This window comes from Salvelinus sp. IW2-2015, linkage group LG24 (genome assembly GCF_002910315.2).
Source record: "Salvelinus sp. IW2-2015 linkage group LG24, ASM291031v2, whole genome shotgun sequence".
NCBI lineage: Eukaryota > Metazoa > Chordata > Actinopteri > Salmoniformes > Salmonidae > Salvelinus > Salvelinus sp. IW2-2015.
Genome location: NC_036864.1, coordinates 4005172 through 4024488, shown reverse-complemented (window position 1 = coordinate 4024488; position 19317 = coordinate 4005172). Strand labels below are relative to the sequence as shown.

The window sequence follows — 19317 nt, the reverse complement described above, 5'->3', positions numbered from 1 at the left end:
TGTGTATGTGGTGTTTAGTCATTTGTCATATTCATTTACAGCCATTGCGCGGACTAAGAAAATATGTAATTCATGGTAGAATGCTTTCTATTTAGAGAGAAGGGGTGTGTGTCTGGGTGTGTGTGTCTGGGTGTGCTTCATTCACAGTAGAGTACATCTCATTGAGAAACTGAGTGTGCATGCGTTGGTGTGTGTGACTGCAGCTGACAGCGTAGCCGGGTCTCTGCCCCCCCCCCCCAGCGTATAGAGTAAAAACAGGGAGGACGAGAGGCAGACTGGCAGGGAGGCTCAATATAGGTCAGCCTGTCAGAGCCTGCTGCTAAGCTCACTGCACCATCACTGACAGAGAGAGACGGAGGGAGGGAGAGACCGAGACGGGAGAAGCAGCGCCAATGTGCTCATCACAAACAAATACATTAGTAAATAACCAACAGCCCTGTGTCCCTGCTAGCTAGAGTAACTTAGCGCTCTCACTCTTTCTCTTTGTCTTTCTCTTGCTCTTTTTTCTCTCTCTCGCTCCCCCACTCCCTTCCTCTGTATCATTCCAGATGAGTATGTGGCCAGTCTTCACCTGCCTACGTTCGATGCCCACCTCACAGAGCTGAGTGACGAGCAGGCCAAGTACCTGGGCTTGAACAAGAACGGGCCCTTCAAGCCAAACTACTACAGGTAAACATTAACGCCGGAATGCTTCGATTGCCTGCTAATATTGTATGTCACATACACTGGCTATACCAAACATTATGAACACCTTGCTAATATTGAGTTGCAGCCCCCCCCCCCGCCCTCAGAACAGCCTTAATTCATCGGGGCATGGACTCCACAAGGTGTTGAAAGCGTTCCACAGGGATGCTGGCCCATGTTGACTCAATGCTTCCCACAGCTGTGTCAAGTTGGCTGGGTGTCCTTTGGGTGGTGGGCCATTCTTGATACACACGGGAAACTGAGCGTGAAAAACCCAGCAGCTTTGCAGTTCTTGACACACACCCGGTGCGCCTGGCACCTACTACCATACCCCGTTCAATGGCACTCAAATCTTTTGTCTTGCCCATTCACCCTCTGAATGGCACTCATACACAATCCATGTCTCAATTGTCTCAAGGCTTAAACATCCTTCTTCAACCTGTCTCCTCCCCTTCATCTACACTGGTTGAAGTGGATTTAACAAGTGGCGTCAATAAGGGATCATAACTTTTAGCTGGATTCACCTAGTCAGTCTATGTCATGGAAAGAGCAGGTGTTCTTAATGTTTTGTCTACTCAGTGTGTATGTTTTGTGGCGTTATATTACAAAGGTGTGATGTTACACTGTATTTATATCAGAGTTATAATGAGAAATCAATGAATCAATCAAATGTATTTATAAAGCACTTTTTACATCAGCCGATGTCACAAAGTGCTTATACAGAAACCCAGCCTAAAACCCCAAACAGCAAGCAATGCAGGTGTAGAAGCACTGTGAGCCTGCTATGCTGCTAGAGAGATATGCTGGTAGAGAGATATCCACAGTGCAAGATTGTTCCATTCTTCCCATGTTACATAACTGTAACAACATGATTTGACCATTTTTTTTCTCCCCAAGGTATTAAACCAACTCTGAAATGAAGAAAATACCAAGGCTCCATAAACCGTACAGAATCCAGAAGAAAGGAGAGAGGAGGAGCTCTGTGCTTATTGCTCAGAGTGGAGGGCGTGGCTTTACCTGCGCTTTGGCAGTGTTTATTTATTTACGCTAGAATAGTGTAACTCTAACCTTTTTGAGCTGCTCCTGCCATTTTGTGCTCCTTAGCAAGCGTCTCCTGGAGTTTCCACCATTTTTCGTTTTCTCTTAGCTACTTGTGTGTCAGTCGTACGTAAAAACTCCATTAACGAGATCTTTTTATTGTTCGTTTAAAAACTAAAGATGGGAAAAACTATTGAGGAAGAAAAACAAAAAAACTGAAATGTACAAAAAAATTCTGAACGATGACCTCCGAAGATTTAGTGATGGGCGTGTGGTTCATGTCCTGTTGTCTGTCTTTTCCTACTCTTGATTTGTGTTTTGTTTTCAAAGATAAATTGAAAGGGATTAGATGAAGAGGTTGTAGGGGGGGGGGGGTCATTGGGTCCAATCATATCCTGTCTTTCATTTGATCGTTTGATTCAGATGTATTCGTTGTCTTGTTTTTCGGTATGGTTTAATGCGTTGGTTCTATTCCCTCAATCGAACTGGACAGAGACAGGCGAGGGGCCGGGTTCTTTCCCTGCGATAGGTGGGAGAGTGAGGTCTCAACCAATCACTCAAACACAGGGAATCCATCTCAGCTGCCTGTCCAACAGTCACTCAATAATAAACGGTGTTCCTCAGCTCCCAAACTGCTCTCTTGATGATGCTAGTGTTGAAGTTATATGAAAAGTATTCCGCCAACCAGAGTTTATGACGTCCACGATGTCCGGAGCTAGATTCTCCTTTCAAAGCATTATACTGAATTATAAACTGGGTAGTTCGAGCCCTGAATGCTGATTGGCTGAAAGCCGTGGTATATTAGACCTTATACCACCATGACAAAACATATATTTTTACTGTTCTAATTACGTTGGTAGCCAGTTTATAACAGCAATAAGGCACCTCCGGGGTTTGTGCTATATGGCAAATAAACCACGGCGTCGTACATAACAGCCCTTAGCAGTGATATATTGGCCATATACCACAAACCCCCTGGAGCTTTATTGCTTAATTAGAGGCATGACGGGTATGGGAGATCATTACAAGGGGATATATTTATGTAGAAATGTCGATTTTTCTATCTTTCCTCCACCCATCTAATATCTTACCTTTTGAAATTAAACATCTGTCATTATAAAGATAAGCAATTAAATGTTATATGATAAATGTTCTGGATGATTTTTTTGAATGCTGTGACAGACTATTTCAGTGAGATACAAAATGTACAGCCAGGCTGGTACTTGTTTCTTTGGCCGGGTCCTCAATAGTAAGCAAATCTGTATAGTACTTACAGCTCTGAAACCAATTGGTACACATAGCTGTTGTCAGGGGTTAGTTGTGTTTAACTGCAGTGAGGCTATAGCTTGATGACTGGATCATTACATATGCTTGTAATTAGTTGGGGACCGACATTTCACACGTTCTAAAAAAAAAAAAACAACAACAAAAATAAAAAAGTCACCACTTCAGACTTCAGTTTACCTCGTTGTTCCAATTTCTTATGTATTTATGATAAAAGGTAATAGTCACTTTTTATAAATGTCCAAGATTTGGTGTCATCGTTAGTTTGACCTGTTTTTCTGTTGAGGGCCAAACTCCTCTGGTACGATTATTAGTCCGACTTAATTTCCTCAACATTTTAGATAACAGCTGGGATTCTAACAAAGTTTTTCTCCTGAACCAAAAGCCCATAGTACGATCCAGCTTTTATTTATTTCTACATTGCATAGAATTAACAAAATCCATGAGAATATACGCCCATATGCTCCCAATCCTACATTCTAAAATGTCACTGTGTTCATGTCATACTCGTGAGCTACCATTTGTGCATTTTTGTGCACCCCCCCCGCACCCCCCCGCCGCCTCCATAATAACCATCTTCCAAGTCAGAGACCCCGTCTGTGTGACCATCCATACTACCCATATGTCTGACTTTTAGAACATTACCCGTGTGTGTGTTAGGGTCATTTGTTGTTAGGACATGGTTGCTTCGATGCCGTTGTCTCAGGATCATAGCCCGGGGGTGAAAGAACATTCGTCGGTCCAATAGCTGCATCACGTGGGCAGGGTTAACGCCAGCATCTTGTATGGTTAACTCAAAAGTATAGGAATTACAGCATATCAACTCTTGTATTTATTGTTGTAAATCCTCAGTCAGTACAAATGGAAAATTCTTCTCAAATTTTTAAGTTGTCGAAACGATGTTTAAATATTGCAAGTGATAATGATAGATGAGCAATAATAAGTCTGTAATCTTAAAGAATAAAAATGTAAAATATTGTATCAACCTTTGTCGTCTATGTGCTGTATTTGTATTCATTTTCATGTATTTTATTGAATATACCTACATTTAGATATAAAGATTGCTACCAATGCCTATTAGGCATCTATGGCTGCGTTTACACAGGCAGCCCAATTCTGATCTTTTGCCACTAAATGCTTTTAACTGATCAGGTCTTTTGTCAATTATTGGACAAAGTGTTGGGCTGCCTGTGTAAACTGATTTCCCATGGCCTTGAGGAGGGCATTTCTTGACTTCGTCTGATCTGCTGCTGGGAGTTCAAAGAATGAGGGACATCAATAATGACCACTTGAGCGAGTCAGAGAGGATGTTATGTGAAGTGCTTGAAACAAAGTATTATCATTGTGAACTAGGGCGTTTCACTACAGCTTGGATGATTTGATCACTAGGCGCTGGTACCAGTGTTTGGCCAAGTTTTACAGGATGGCTTTAGGTTATGTTCCCTCAATCGTATTAACAAGCCATGTGTCTTATAAGACGTATGACTGCAGTTAAATTGTGAAAGAACACGCTATGCCTCTAATGTTAACACGGGTTATTCAGTGACTCAACAAGCGATATATTCTGTGTCCATTTTAATTATGTTCTCAGAACTCTCGTATACGTTTGGATACTTATTCAGTCATGGGGTTTATAATTGGGCTCTGCACTCAGATGAAATTGATTACTGTGTTGCCGCATGACACAGTGATAGGGGGTGACACTGGGTGTGTCTCGAGCAGTCGAAAGCAGCTGTTGTCGCCACTCAGTCGTAGTGAGTGACCTAATGAGTGCACCCACTCTGCTACAGACACCCTGAGGCACACGCACAATCAGATGTTGACTGCCTATTATCCCGTTCATGCTACACACACACACACACACACACACCGATTTCATTCAGTTCGTGTGAAAGATTTGTCCCTCATTGGCAAAAACGCAAGTTAAAGAATTCATTATTAAACTGTTGTTTTGGTCCATAACAGCCACCAATATTAACCGTATGAAATCAAATGTATTTGTCACATGCGCCGAATACAAAAAGGTGTAGACTTTACAGTGAAATGCTTACTTATGAGCTCTTTCCCAACAACGCAGATTTAAAAAAGCAAATAGTAAGAATTAAGAAAAAATTATAAGAAAAATAAGCAAATAGTAACACCATTAAGGTGGCCTTATTAACAGAATGACATTAACACAGGTGTTTCACACCATAATCATGTTTGTTTTGACCTGTGTTCTTCATCCATAAATCCCTGCATACAGTATAAACACCCTCGCACCCAACCAGCCACCATGTGTCAAGTTCACGTACGTGAAACAGATATGACCTTTGCGCTTTCATTAAACTGTACACTCCAATCAGATCATGTCAAGTGCTTTTCTCAGCCAGGGGTTGTTGCAGGGGCTGAGAGTGAGCCAGGCGATCTACACCAAGCAGCCTCCTGCTACAGTCACTAATCAATAATTCACTGTGGCGGTGGTGGGATGAGAGTGACCGTTGAGTGGTCTAGGTCTAGTCTATCGATCCCTACATTACCACCACTCAATGTGACAGCTTGCCTCAAGGGATGGATGTTTTGGGGGAATATTAAATTCCCTCTAGAGCAGTGTTCTTCAATCATGATCCTGGAAGCCCTGACAGGGTGAGCAGGCTTTTGTTCTGGCCCAGCAGTAATATATACCTGATTTGACGAAATAGTCATCAAGCTCTTGATTAGTTTAAGCTGCTTTGTTACAAGGTTGGTGTGAAATCATTTTATTGACTCATAAGTTTTGTGTCTTGTCTCAGGTCTTGGATTGAAATACCCGCTCTGACTAAGGTGTGAAGGAATTCACGATATGACAGATAACATATTGTAACGACCCTGGGTTTATAAGCGCGGAAATCGACACTGCCGCACGAGCTTGCTTTTGCGGCACAGTCGATAACGCGCCGGACCTCGGGCTAGAAGGTCGAGGGTTCGAGACCTGCCCCCTGCTGTTTCATTACATTGGTGTCAGAAGTGATCGAACCTTGGCCGGTCAGCGCGTTCCTGTAAGACGTAAAGTCGCAAGCTAGCGCGAGGACGCGCTCTTTGAAAGGAGGGAGTAGTGTAACGACGTTTATAAGCGCGGAAATCTACTCTACCACTCGAGCATGCTTCTGCGGTACAGTCGATAGCGCGCCGGACCTCGGGCTAGAAGATCGAGGGTTCGAGACCTGCTTCCCTGCCTGTTTCATTACAATATCCAGTCATTCTGACAGATCAAGATGGATTACACAACTGTGAACACGGTGTGGTTACATTCAAGCAATAGATGCAAGTGAATAGCCTATAAGTACTAAATTATAATAGCGAATGTTTCATTGAATCCACAGAAACGGAAAATGTTCCTAATGTAGGTGCCATTATGGAACGCTCAGCACCAATTCATTGACCGCATTAGATCACTCGCATCCTCTACCCTACTGATTCACTCGTGGGCAAGACCAACCCGCCAGTCACCATTTACAGTAGAAGTTAACCCCGCCCTCTCTGGCGTCCAGTCAACCAATCACATCGACGGGGACGGATTTTCTGAACTTGGAATACTGAAATCTGTTACAATTTGACAGGCTCGAGAACCTTACCAGAATGCACAAGCTGCAGAGAGAGTGAACGAACCGACACAGAAAGATGCAGGCAGACGAAATGGAGGTACCTATCATTAATAACATTAACAATAACTGCAACAAACAAAGGCCTCTGCCGAATGGGAGAGATGTGTTCAAGAATCTGCTGAAGGATTGGGAGGTAAAGCCAGTTTGTAGCTAATCGTTGAGCCGGTATAGAGGTGTCCGTGTGGTGTGTTGTTGCTGGGGAGCTTTAAATGCCCTTTCGCTACAGAGACGCTTTTGAAAGCATGCAGCCCGGGTTGTTATTTTGGTGACAACGCAAGTGGATGCTATAAATACCGTAAGCTTATGGTTAATTCGGAACGTGGCAAATACAGGTAGCTAATGTGACTGTCAATATCCAGGACGTTTTGTGGTCGAATCTGATTTTGCACCCGCCGCCTGTGAATTTGTGCACAACATCGTAGACCGGTGTCAGATTGGCAAATATACAGTAGGTTTATATACACAGTATTGATGTTCGGCATATAATTAATAATAATAAATAATAATTCGGTGTGTGCTTATTTGTCCCATATGCTCGGGCATCAGCCTATCTGTAGTTATGTCAGTGTGTGACTCTATTATTTTTTAATTGCATTTTTTGTCAGTGCAGAAGAGTGGATTTGAAATTGATAGAATAAGGCATAGGCTATTAGCTAGTTTCCTAATTATTACATATTAAGATGTCATTACCTACTGGATATTTATCAAATACAAAGACACACTAATAGGTTTTCAAAATGTTTCCGTAATTATATTGTACCTCAATGGCCTGTAGTTGCATTCAAGTAAACACGCTTGACATTATGTTCCATACTACTATGATACAGCATATTGTTTTCTAATAACTAATTCATTCAGCCATTAAAAACGAAAACAAATCAATTGCATTTTGGATTCATGTCTTGGCAGTGCAACCCAGACCCAGACGAGCCCTGCTAGTGGGTGAACTGTGGTGGTAGGCAGCCTACAGCTTCATTTTTTGATGTAACCTATATTTAACCAGGCAAGTCAGTTAAGAACAAATTCTTATTTACGAAGACGGCCTACCCCGGACAAAACCTGGTGTAGTCAAATATCTAAGACTAGATTCAGTGCGCAAGCCACACAATGTACGCCTAAGTCATCATTGCCGATATGAGATATGATCAAACCACTTAATTATCTTTCTTTGTCCAGGCTATTCCTCATGTGATCTGTGTTCACGTTTATTATTGCGTTGGCCCATTGGCTTGGCTGGCTGGCTTTGGTCATAGGTTATTTTTAACATACGCTCATATGAGTGGAGGGTTGATTGGGGGCTGGTGGGTATTTTGACGTGATGCCCAGTGTTTGCGCACACTGACGGTGGAGCGCAGGGTTCACTGTGCCAGTGTGGAAGGAAGGGTAGTGTCCATAGCAAGCTGGTTGGGGGGGTGGAGAGAATTGTTGATGCCCATGGGCAGCTGAGTGAGAGACACCAAATTCCCCACTCTCCTTCAGACAAACATGAAAGAGCTCTATTGAGAGCAATAACAATAAAAACCTTTCGTTTTTCCCCCCCAGTGCAACAGACACAACCTTCTGGCATCCTCTCATCTCCTGGGGGGGGGGGGGGGGGGGGGCTGGCTAAGCCAATCAGACACTAGGATTGAGGCCTGTGTTTTATTATAATCCCAATCAAACAATCGTGCGCTGAAATTTTAATGGGGTTGAGGGTTTATCTCCGAGAAACATCACAATCTGCACTCAAGGCAATGAGTCTCACGGTCAGTACAGTCAGCACGGTGACATCGGTGTCAGTGGTATTAGAAATATGATACCGATGAATATTTTTTCTCTAGTGGTGATGATACTGTGCTGGGCTGGAACGAAAGCCTCCACCCTGCAGATCCCTGGGACCAGTGGTTTAGTGTGTGATTAACCTACAGTTTGAACACCTAAGTAGAGCACATTTTCGATGTAGCACGTCATACCATGACTGGTCCATTTTCTCTGTAGACCAAAATATCTTCCCTAGTTATTTCCCTCCGAAGCTTACCTCCATTGTCTCCCTGTCACACCGTGAGACTGTCGGCCCCTGAACCCCAGGCTCATCCTCTGGGAATGTGTCATTCTCCCTGTCAGAGGGTACGCCATCATCTTCTCTCCTCAGCCTGCTGTGACTCCTGCTCTCTCAGCCATCTGAGATGCACAGTGTGTGTGTGTGGGTCATTCGGAGTCCAGCCCAAGCGTCTAATCTGGATGCAGAGGAATGGACAGAAGTGTAGTGTGAAAAATAGCAGCCAAACAATCCTGAGGGATACCAGAATGACTTATTTGGACTCGTTCCACCGACTCAGAACGTCTTAGCTCTCAGATTGTAACTGAAAACCACCTCATAAGACACAACAAGTCTGCATCTGGAGTGGGATCTGTGGCAACTGCATTTGGAATGAACAAATCATGAGGCCAAACGACTCTTACATTTTCAAACCCTCCTATTGAATCTCAACCTAATCTGACAGACTGTTTCTGGCTCTGAGGCTTTGGGTTCTTCAGGTTCCAGTGAATTACAGATGTTCGCCTATCCCTGGCTATTGCTGCCCTTCTGTGGTAGGATGCATGGAAAATAACTACAGACAGTCCTCACACTTCAGCAAAGGCTCAGGCACTGACACATGCCATTTAAGGACCGTAATTGGCTGTCATTTTCTTTGTCACTAAATTGCTGCTGAGACACTCTCAAGGCTGACTAACGGCAGGTCTCAACCCATTTCAAAGTCTAGTCTGTCTCTGTCCAAGTGGCTGGCAGTATGAGAATGTTGTTGTTCTGTGGTGCTTTGATATCTGGTGAGATCATGCATACTTTATCAGTCTGTCTCAACCTGGGAAAATCATGTTTTTAGAGGCTATGACGGCAAACAGAGGTGGGCTCTGTCTCTGTCCTTATTCCCGCCGTGTGTGTGTGTGTGTGTGTGTGTCGGTGTGTGTGTGTGTGTGTGTGGTGTGTGTGTGTGTGTGTGTGTGTGTTGTGTGTGTGTGTGGTTGTGTGTGTGTGTGTGTGTGTGTGTGTGTGTGTGTGTGTGTGTGTGTGTGTGTGTACTATGGTGTCCTGCAGTAAAATGCCCAGAGGGCATGGGGTGAGGCTAATGTCAAAGCGGCATCAAAAATCCTTAACTGGATACGTCCGTTAACCCATTCTGAAATGCAGGGCATGTTGACTCCTGCACACCTCTCATTCACTTTTTCCACTCTGATTGTTGCCTGTATTTGCATAGCCAAGCAATAGTTATAAAGGAATTCAGGGGTGTGTGTGTGTGTGTCATGTGCCTTCATTTCCCTTTGCAGTTCTGCCTAGACTTCAATGTTGTTTTCTGTTTTCAGAGCTCCATGGAGTCCCCTAACCTGGAGTTTGAGTATGGGGACACAGACAGCCTGACTGCTGAACTCTCAGGTACGGTCTTTAAACCCTAACCCAGCGGTCACCAACCAGAGACCTGGGCAGCTATTGGGCAGGCTTTTGTTCCAACCACAAAGCACCTTATTCAAGCACCTTATTGATTAGTTGAAGCAGTTGCTGGAACAAAATCATGCAAGGTAACCCCTGTAGCTTTGGTGATCACTGTTGTACAGTGCTGCGCTGTCAGCAGCTACATGGGATTGAGTCAACGCAAGATCATAGTTTTCCCTTGTTGAATGCAGCTGCATTGGTTAGGTAGCTAGTCCCGCTGAGACATTAGCTGACACAAACGCACACTACAGTTGCTCTCTTGTGACTGTTCCTCAGGCTGGAGTGACAGTTGGACTTTAACTACTGTATACTCGCTGAAGAAGGATTAGTCAACGATGTCATGAGTCTAACAAAAACACTCTACAGAAAGGATAACTGGGAGCCAAAATAGATTCTTAATGAAAGGCACTTAGTGGAACAGTTGGCTTATAATATATGCAATTTAGCAGATACTTTTATCCAAAGCGACTTCCATAAATTTGACAAATGTGCGGCCCCAGGAATCAAACCCACAATCCTGGCGTTGTAAATCCCATGCTTTACCAACTGAGCCATACAGGGCTTCCACAACAGTATACCCCGTGATGTCTTTCATGACATTACCTCTGTTGAATCCTTCAGTACTGTACTGTATGTCATCCTGTCTGTCTGATGGTTCCCCTGTCTCTCCTGTTTGTCCACAGAGATATACAGTTACACGGAGGAGCCTGAGTTCGCCCTCAACAGGGACTACTTTGAGGAGGATTTCAGGAGCCATGGTACTGTTACCTTCTTGCCTGTCAGTGGCGGATTTGTCTTTCCAGCCAACTGTGTGTGTGTGTGTGTGTGTGTGTGTGTGTGTGTGTGTGTGTGTGGTGGGTTGGGTGTGTGGTGTGTGTGTGTGTGTGTGTGTGTGTGTGTGTGTGTGTGTGTGTGTGTGTGTGTGTGTGTGTGTGTGTGTGTGTGTGTGTGTGTGTGTGTGTGTGTGTGTGTGTGTGTGTGTGTGTGTGTGTGTGTGTGTGTGCGCGTGCGCGTGTGCGTGCGTTCGCGTTCGCGCGTGTTCTTGTGCATACGCGGCGCATGTTTTTTTTTCTAAAGCAGTGAATGTGCCAAAAGGCTTTCTGACTCACCTTGAACACGCTGTTTGTTTGCATACCCTCTAATGTGTTTGCCTGTTATTCTAGCGTTTACGGAGAGAGAGTATGTAGAAGTGTAATGGAGTGGATTCTCGCCTGGTAATCATCTGGAGAGAGAAAGTCTGATAGAGAGAGGGATGAAAGAGAGAGATGGACAGAGGGAAAGGAAGAGAGGGTCGAGGGAGCTGATTAATTGACTGCTCCCAGGTGTAACGTTTCCCTTTTTCTGTAAGTGGTTCAGATGGAGAGAAGGAGGGAGAGTATACAAGTGAACTGTCAGCAGTGGTGTGTGTGTGTGTGTGTGTGTGTGTGTGTGTGTGTGTGTGTGTGTGTGTGTGTGTGTGTGTGTGTGTGTGTGTGTGTGTGTGTGTGTGTGTGTGTGTGTGTGTGTGTGTGTGTGTGTGTGTGTGTGTGTGTGTGTGTGTGTGTGTGTGTGTGTGTGTGTGTCTGATTGCTTGCTCTAACCTGACACTTTCAGCAGGAGGTTTTGGGAGAAGCGTCACACATACAGTTGAAGTCAGAAGTTTACATACACTTAGGTTGGAGTCATTAAAATCCTTTTTCAACCACTCCACACATTTCTTGTTAATTAACACACTATTGTTTTGGCAAGTCAGTTAGGACAGGACACCTACTGTGTGCATGACACAAGTCATTTTTCCAACAATAGTTTACAGACAGATTTGTTTCACATATAATTCACTGTATCACAATTCCAGTGGGTCAGAAGTTTACATACACTAAGTTGACTGTGCCTTTAAACAGCTTGGAAAATTCCAGAAAAAGCTTTAGAAGCTTCTGATAGGCTAATTGACATAATTTGAGTCAATTGGAGGTGTAGCTGTGGATATATTTCAAGGCCTACCTTCAAACTCAGTGCCTCTTTGCTTGACATCATGGGAAAATCTAAATAAATCAGTTAAGACCTCAGAAAATTAATTGTAGACTCCACAAGTCTGGTTCTTCCTTGGGAGCAATTTCCAAACACCTGAAGGTACCACGTTCATTGCACAAACAATAGTATGCAAGTATAAACACCATGGGACCATGCAGCCGTCATACCACTCAGGAAGAATATGTGTTCTGTCTCCTAGAGATGAACGGACTTTGGTGCAAAATGTGCAAATCAATCCCAGAACAACAGCAAAGGACCTTGTGAAGATGCTGGGGGAAACAGGTACAAATGTATCTATATCCACAGTAAAACAAGTCCCATATCGACATAACCTGAAAGGCCGCCCAGCAAGGAAGAAGCCACTGCTCCAAACCCGCCATAAAAAAGCCAGACTATGGTTTGCAACTGCACATGGGGACAAAGATCATACTTTGGTCTGGTGAAACAAAAATAGAACTGTTTGGCCATAATGACCATCGTTATGTTTGGAGGAAAAAGGGGGAGGCTTGCAAGCCGTAGAACACCTTCCCAACCGTGAAGCACGGGGGTGGCAGCATCATGTTGTGGGGGTGCTTTGCTGCAGGAGGGACTGGTGCACTTCACAAAATAGATGGCATGATGAGGGAGGAAAAGTATGTGGATATATTGAAGCAACATCTCAAGACATCAGTCAAGAAGTTAAAGCGTGGTCACAAATGGGTCTTCCAAATGGACAATGACCCCAAGTATACTTCCAAATTGTGGCAAAATGGCGTAAGAACAACAAAGTCAAGGTATTGGAGTGGCCATCACAAAGCCCTGACCTCAATCCTATAGACAATTTGTGGGCAGAACTGAAAAAGCGTGTGCGAGCAAGGAGAACTACAAACCTGACTCAGTTACACCAGCTCTGTCAGGAGGAATGGGCCAAAATTCACCCAACTTATTGTGGGAAGCTTGTGGAAGGCTACCTGAAACGTTTGACCCAAGTTAAACAATATAAAGGCAATGCTACCAAATACTAATTGAGTGTATGTAAACTTCTGACCCACTGGAAATGCGATGAAAGAAATAAAAGCTGAAATAAATCATTCTCCCTACTATTATTCTGACATTTCACATTCTTAAAATGAAGTGGTGATCCTAACTGACCTAAGACAGGGAATTTTTAAATGTCAGGAATTGTGAAAACTGAGTTTAAATGTATTGGGCTAAGGTGTATGTAAACCTCCGACTTCAACTGTACATACATACATACAGGAACACGCACATCTTGCCAAACTCTGCTCTGTAGCCGTTGCCTCTCTTAGCGCCATGACAAACAGAGCTGCCTTAGCTGTGGTTTTGCCGCGAATAGACAACCGCCATAGCCTACTACCGTGACCAACTGTTCCATATCATGAGCATTGTTATTAAACAGCTGGTCGATTACGTTTTATCTCCTAATGTGAATCCTTTTGGACCGGATGAATTGGACGGTGTCCATTTTGCAGGTCTAATCTCCACATCCATTCCACCCCTCTCACATTCTTTCAAACTCTAGCCCAGTTCGTTGCTGTGCTGTAAATGTGGTTGTATTCCTACTCAGCTTACTGAGTTAAAGGAAGGTTCATAATGAGGAACAAAACATGTGTAGCGCCAGGCATTCAATTTCACAGAGCTTTATTGTCCCCAAAGGGCAATTCTGTTGCAGCTGCAGCATATTACATAAATTAAGAGAGCTAGGCTAGGTCTTGTTCTTCCCACTCTGTTTCCCATGAAGCCAATAGGAATGAATAGATGGATCCGAGGAAAGCTTGGCTGTCTGTCTGTGCTGCGGCGAGAGATAGGAGATGTGCTGTCTCTCTGTATCTGGGTTTTAAATATGTCAAACGGTGACGGGGCCCTCATCAATGTTTTAACACATCTGCCAGACTGCCACTCTCCATCACTGCTATATCTGTTATGCACCCATGTCCTCTGCGTCACTGCTCTCCAAGCACTTTGACCATAATGACATTATCAGGGCACTTATCAGAGCTGCGCATTAAAAGTTACACGGGATGAACTTTATGCAGTGAAGTTTTGTCAGAGAGTTGGTGCTTTCAGCAAGTATTCACACCCATTGACTTTTAACACATTTTGTTGTGTTACAGCCTAAATTAAGATTTTGTGTCACAGGCCTACACACAATGGTCCATATTTTCAAAGTGGAGTTGTGTTTTTAGACATTTTTACAAATTAATTAAAAATGAAAATCTGAAATGTCTTGAGTCAATAAGTATTCAACCTCTTATTAAGGCAAGCCTAAATACGTTCATGTAACGGCTGTCGTCCTCTTCTTCCTCTGAAGAGGTGTAGCAAGGATCGGACCAATACGCAGCGTGGTAGGTGTCCATGTTTTAATAAGGAAAACTGAACATGAACACAAATACAAAAACAATAAACGTGAACAAACCGAAACAGTCCCGTGTGGCACAAACACTGACACAGGAAACAATCACCCACAAAATAACCAAAGAACATGGCTGCCTAAATATGGTTCCCAATCAGAGACAACGATAAACACCTGCCTCTAAATGAGAACCAATCTAGGCAACCATAGACTTACATAAACACCTAGAATGAACACAACCCCATAAATCTACAAAAAAAACCTAGACAGTACAAACACCCTAGACGAGACAAAAACACACAAACCACCCTCGTCACACCCTGACCTAACCAAAATATTTAAAGAAAACAAAGAATACTCAGGTCAGGGCGTGACAGTTCAGAGGTAAATATTTGCTTAAAAGGTCACAAGTTGTATGTATAATAATAGTGTTAGTAATAATAGAGTTTAACATGATTTTTGAATGACTACCTCATCTCTGTGCCCCACACATACAATTATCTTTAAGGTTCCTCAGTCCAGCAGTGAATTTCAAACACAGATTCAAGCACAAAGACTGGGGAGGCTTTCCAATGCATCACAGAGAAGGGCACCAATTGGTAGATGGGTCAAATAAAAAAAAAGCTGACATTGATTATCTCTTTGAGCATGGTGACATTATTAATTACACTTTGGATGGTGTATCAATACACCCAGTCACTACAAAGATAACTCAGTTGCTGGAGAGGAAGGACACTGCTCAGGGATTTCACCATGAGGCCAATGGTGACTTTAAAACAGTTACAGAGATTAAAGGCTGTGTGATAGGAGAAAACTGAGGATGGATGAACACATCACTGAGTACCACTCTTCATATTTTCAAGCATGGTTGTGGCTGCATCATGTTATGGGTATGCTTGTCGGCAAGGACTAGGGAGTTTTTTTTGGGGGGGGGATATAAAGAAATGGAATTGAGCTAAGTACAGGCAACATCCTAGAGGAAAACCTGGTTCAGTCTGCTTTCCAACAGACACAAATTCACCTTTCAGCAGGACAATAACCTAAAATACAAGGCCAAATATACACTGGAGTTACTCATCAAGACGACATTGAATGTCCCTGAGTGGCCTTGTTACAGTTTTGACTTAAATCAACTTGAAAATCTATGGCAAGACTTGAAAATGGCTGTCTAGCAATGATCAACAAACAACTTGACAGAGCTTGATGAATTAAAAAAAAGAATAATGTGCAAATACAGTACAATCTAGGTATGTGAAGCTCGTGGAGACTTACCCAGAAAGACTCACAGCTGTAATCACTGCCAAAGGTGATTCCAACATGTATTGACTCAGGGGTGTGAATACTTACGTAAATTAGATATTTCTGTATTTCATTTTCGATGCATTTGCATTATGGCGTATTGGATGTAGATGGGTGAGAAGAAAAATAAATGTAATACATTTTGGATTCAGGCTGTAACACAACAAAATGTGGAATAAGTATGAATAGTTTTTGAAGGCACTGTATGTCAGAACATTTCTACTAAAAGAGGGGAACTGACTAGCTATTTGAATTCCATTGATCATGATGTCCTACAAGAATCCCAAGAGTTGAGGTAAAAAATAAAGGACAGAAGCATTCCTAATTGTACAATACACTTCACTTTTAGGAATCAATCGCTCATAGCCTAGAAGTAAAAGGCATTGCTGCCTTGATGTTGGATCCTGGCATTCTTTTCTCTTTCGTGAGCGTTCACAGTGGGTGATCAGTAGTCAGTGTGTGTACTGCTATACCTGGCCAGGGCTGAAATAGCCTGCTGTGACCATGCATGTGAGCTGGGTGCCAGGACACTTTGACTCTGAGACCGCTAGCTGCTCCTGGGTCAGTGTGAGTTTAATGACCAGACCTGATCCCTGCTAATCTTTTTCACGTGTGAAAAGGGCAGGGAGGGAGTGGGGGAGAGAGAGAGCGAGGGGGAGAGAAATGGACAAAGAAAATAAAAAGTGAGGGAATGGGAGAAAGAAGTGAATAGAATAAGAGAGCGACAGACGTCCAAACTCAGAGTCACAAGGTCACACAGTCCTACAAAGTGACATGACTCACCTGGTTTCTTTCACCCTGTCCCTGTCTCTCTGCAGTGCGGGGGAGGAGGTGGATTGAGCTGGGTCAGGAGCAGCAGAGGGCCTATGTGATGAGACTACTAGATGCTCTGGAGGTCACTGACCGGGACAAGAGGCTGAAGGTGGCCCGGGCCATCCTCTACCTGGCACAGGGTAATCATCATCATCATCATACTGTTGCTGCTTGCTATAGACCACCCTCTGCCCCCAGCTGTGCCCTCGACACCATATCTGAATTGATTGCCACCCCATCTATCTTCTGAGCTCGTGCTACTAGGTGACCTAAACTGAGACATGCTTAACCCACCCGCCAATCCTACAATCTAAGCTTGATGCCCTCAATCTCACACAAATGATCAATGAACCTACCAGGTACAACCCCAAATCCGTAAACACGGGCACCCTCATAGATATCATCCTAACTAACTCGCTCTCCAAGTACACCTCTGCTGTTTTCAATCAAGATCTCAGCGATCACTGCCTCATTGCCTGCATCCGTAATGGGTCTGCGACCAAACGACCACCCCTCATCAGTGTCAAACGCTCCCTAAAACACTCCAGCGAGCAGGCCTTTCTAATCGACCTGGCCGGGGTATCCTGGAATGGCATTGACCTCATCCCGTCAGTAGAGGATGCCTGGTTATTCTTTAAAAGTGCCTTGCTCACCATCTTAAATAAGCATGCCCCATTCAAAAAATGTAGAACTAGTAATAGATATAGTCCTTGGTTCACTCCAGACCTGTCTGCCCTTGACCAGCACAAAAACATATTGTGGCGTTAGCATCGAATAGCCCCCGTGATATGCAACTTTTCAGGGAAGTTAGGAACAAATATACACAGGCAGTTAGGAAAGCTAAGGCTAGCTTTTTCAAACAGAAATGTGCATCCTGTAGTACAAACTCAAAAAAGTTCTGGCACACTGTAAAGTCTGTGGAGAATAAGAGCACCTCCTCCCAGCTGCCCACTGCTCTGAGGCTAGGAAACACTGTTACCACCGATAAATCCACTATAATTGAGAATTTCGATAAGCATTTCTCTACGGCTGGTCATGCTTTCCACCTGGCTACCCCTATCCCGGTCAACTGCCCAGGACCCTCCACAGCAACCCGCCAAAGCCCCCACCGTTTCTCCTTCACCCAAATCCAGATAGCTGATGTTCTGAAAGAGCTGCAAAATCTGGACCCCTACAAATCAGCCGGGCTAGACAATCTGGACCCTCTCTTTCTAAAATTATCTGCCAAAATTGTTGCAAACCCCTATTACTAGCCTGTTCAACCTCTCTTTCGTATCGTCTGAGATTCCCAAAGATTGAGCCAATAAGAATACGGTGATTGACAGAGTCGAAAGCTTTGGCCAGGTCAATGAAGACGGCTGCACAGTACTGTCTTTTTTTATCGATTGTGGTTATGATATCGTTTAGGACCTTGAGCGTGGCTGAGGTGCACCCGTGACCAGCTCGGAAACCGGATTGCATAGCGGAGAAGGTACGGTGGGATTCGAGATGGTCGGTGATCTGTTTGTTAACTTGGCTTTCGAAGACCTTAGAAAGGCAGGGCAGGATGGATAGAGGTCTGTAACAGTTTGGGTCTAGAGTGTCTCCCCCTTTGAAGAGGGGGATGACCGCGGCCGCTTTCCAATCTTTAGGAATCTCAGACGATACGAAAGAGAGGTTGAACAGACTAGTAATAGGGGTTGCGACAATGGCGGCGGATAATTTTAGAAAGAGAGGGTCCAGATTGTCTAGCCCAGCTGATTTGTAGGGATCCAGATTCTGCAGCTCTTTTAGGACATCAGCTGTCTGGATTTGGGTGAAGGAGAAGCGGGGGGAGAGTGTTGTGTGGTGAGTGAGCATCTGTTGAAGCCTATGTGTGTCTGTTGTGTGGCGTTCCCCAGGGGTGTTTGATGAGTGCGACACGGACGCGGACGTGATCCACTGGTCTCGCCACAACGTGTTCCTGCTGTATGACATGGGCATCTTCACCGCTCTCCTGGAGCTGCTGAGCATGGAGATAGAGTGAGTAGGACAACATTACTACAACCGCACCACAACATCAATACAATGTCTCGTAATTACTGTGTTATTATGTTTCTCAACAAGTGTTAGCACCACTGTGGTTAGCGCTTACTTCCTCCTTTTACATTTTTTTGATTTCACCTTTATTTAACCAGGTAGGCTAGTTGAGAACAAGTTCTCATTTACAACTGCGACCTGGCCAAGATAAAGCAAAGCAGTGTGACACAGACAACAACACAGAGTTACACATGGAATAACATGGAATAAACAATAAACAATCCAATAACACAATAAGCAAGTCAATGAAACAGTAGAAAAAAAGAAAGTCTATATACAGTGTGTGCAAAATGCATGAGGAGGTAGGCAATAAATAGGCCATAGTAGCGAAAAATGACAATTTAGCAGATTAACACTGGAGTGATAGATGAGCAGATGATGATGTGCAAGTAGAGATAGTGGTGTGCAAAAGAGCAGAAAAGTAAATAAAAAACAGTATGGGGATGAGGTAGGTAGATTGGGTGGGCGATTTACAGATGGACTATGTACCGCAGCAGCGATCGTTTAGCTGCTCAGATAGCTGATGTTTAAAGTTGGTGAGGGAAATATATGCCTTGATTAATGGTCCGAAGCAGCTGTTTTTATCTCAATATCAAATAATTTACAGGGTAACAATTAAGTACCTTACTGTTATTGTTTTCGATTTAAAATGGTCAAAAATAAACAACATTTGTTTCTTAGCAAAG

At 43.7% G+C, this 19317-nt stretch overlaps 1 protein-coding gene and 1 pseudogene across 3 annotated transcripts in view; both read left to right on the top strand.

Moving 5' to 3' along the window:
- LOC111951412 (putative adenosylhomocysteinase 3) overlaps nucleotides 1-1971 on the top strand; it is a 40736-nt gene extending 38765 nt beyond the window's left edge. For 2 of the 3 annotated variants that reach the window (XM_023969481.2, XM_023969484.2), the window contains exons 16-17: nucleotides 549-669; nucleotides 1582-1971. In XM_023969481.2, coding sequence (XP_023825249.1) covers nucleotides 549-669; nucleotides 1582-1588 — 128 coding nt within the window. In that variant the 3' untranslated portion in view covers nucleotides 1589-1971. Of the gene's footprint in view, nucleotides 1-548; nucleotides 674-1581 lie in introns of those variants that run through there. The other variant, XM_023969483.2, reaches the window with a different exon arrangement.
- A 4592-nt stretch (nucleotides 1972-6563) lies between these two features.
- Nucleotides 6564-19317, top strand: part of LOC111951548 (striatin-interacting protein 1 homolog) — a 40260-nt pseudogene continuing 27506 nt past the window's right edge.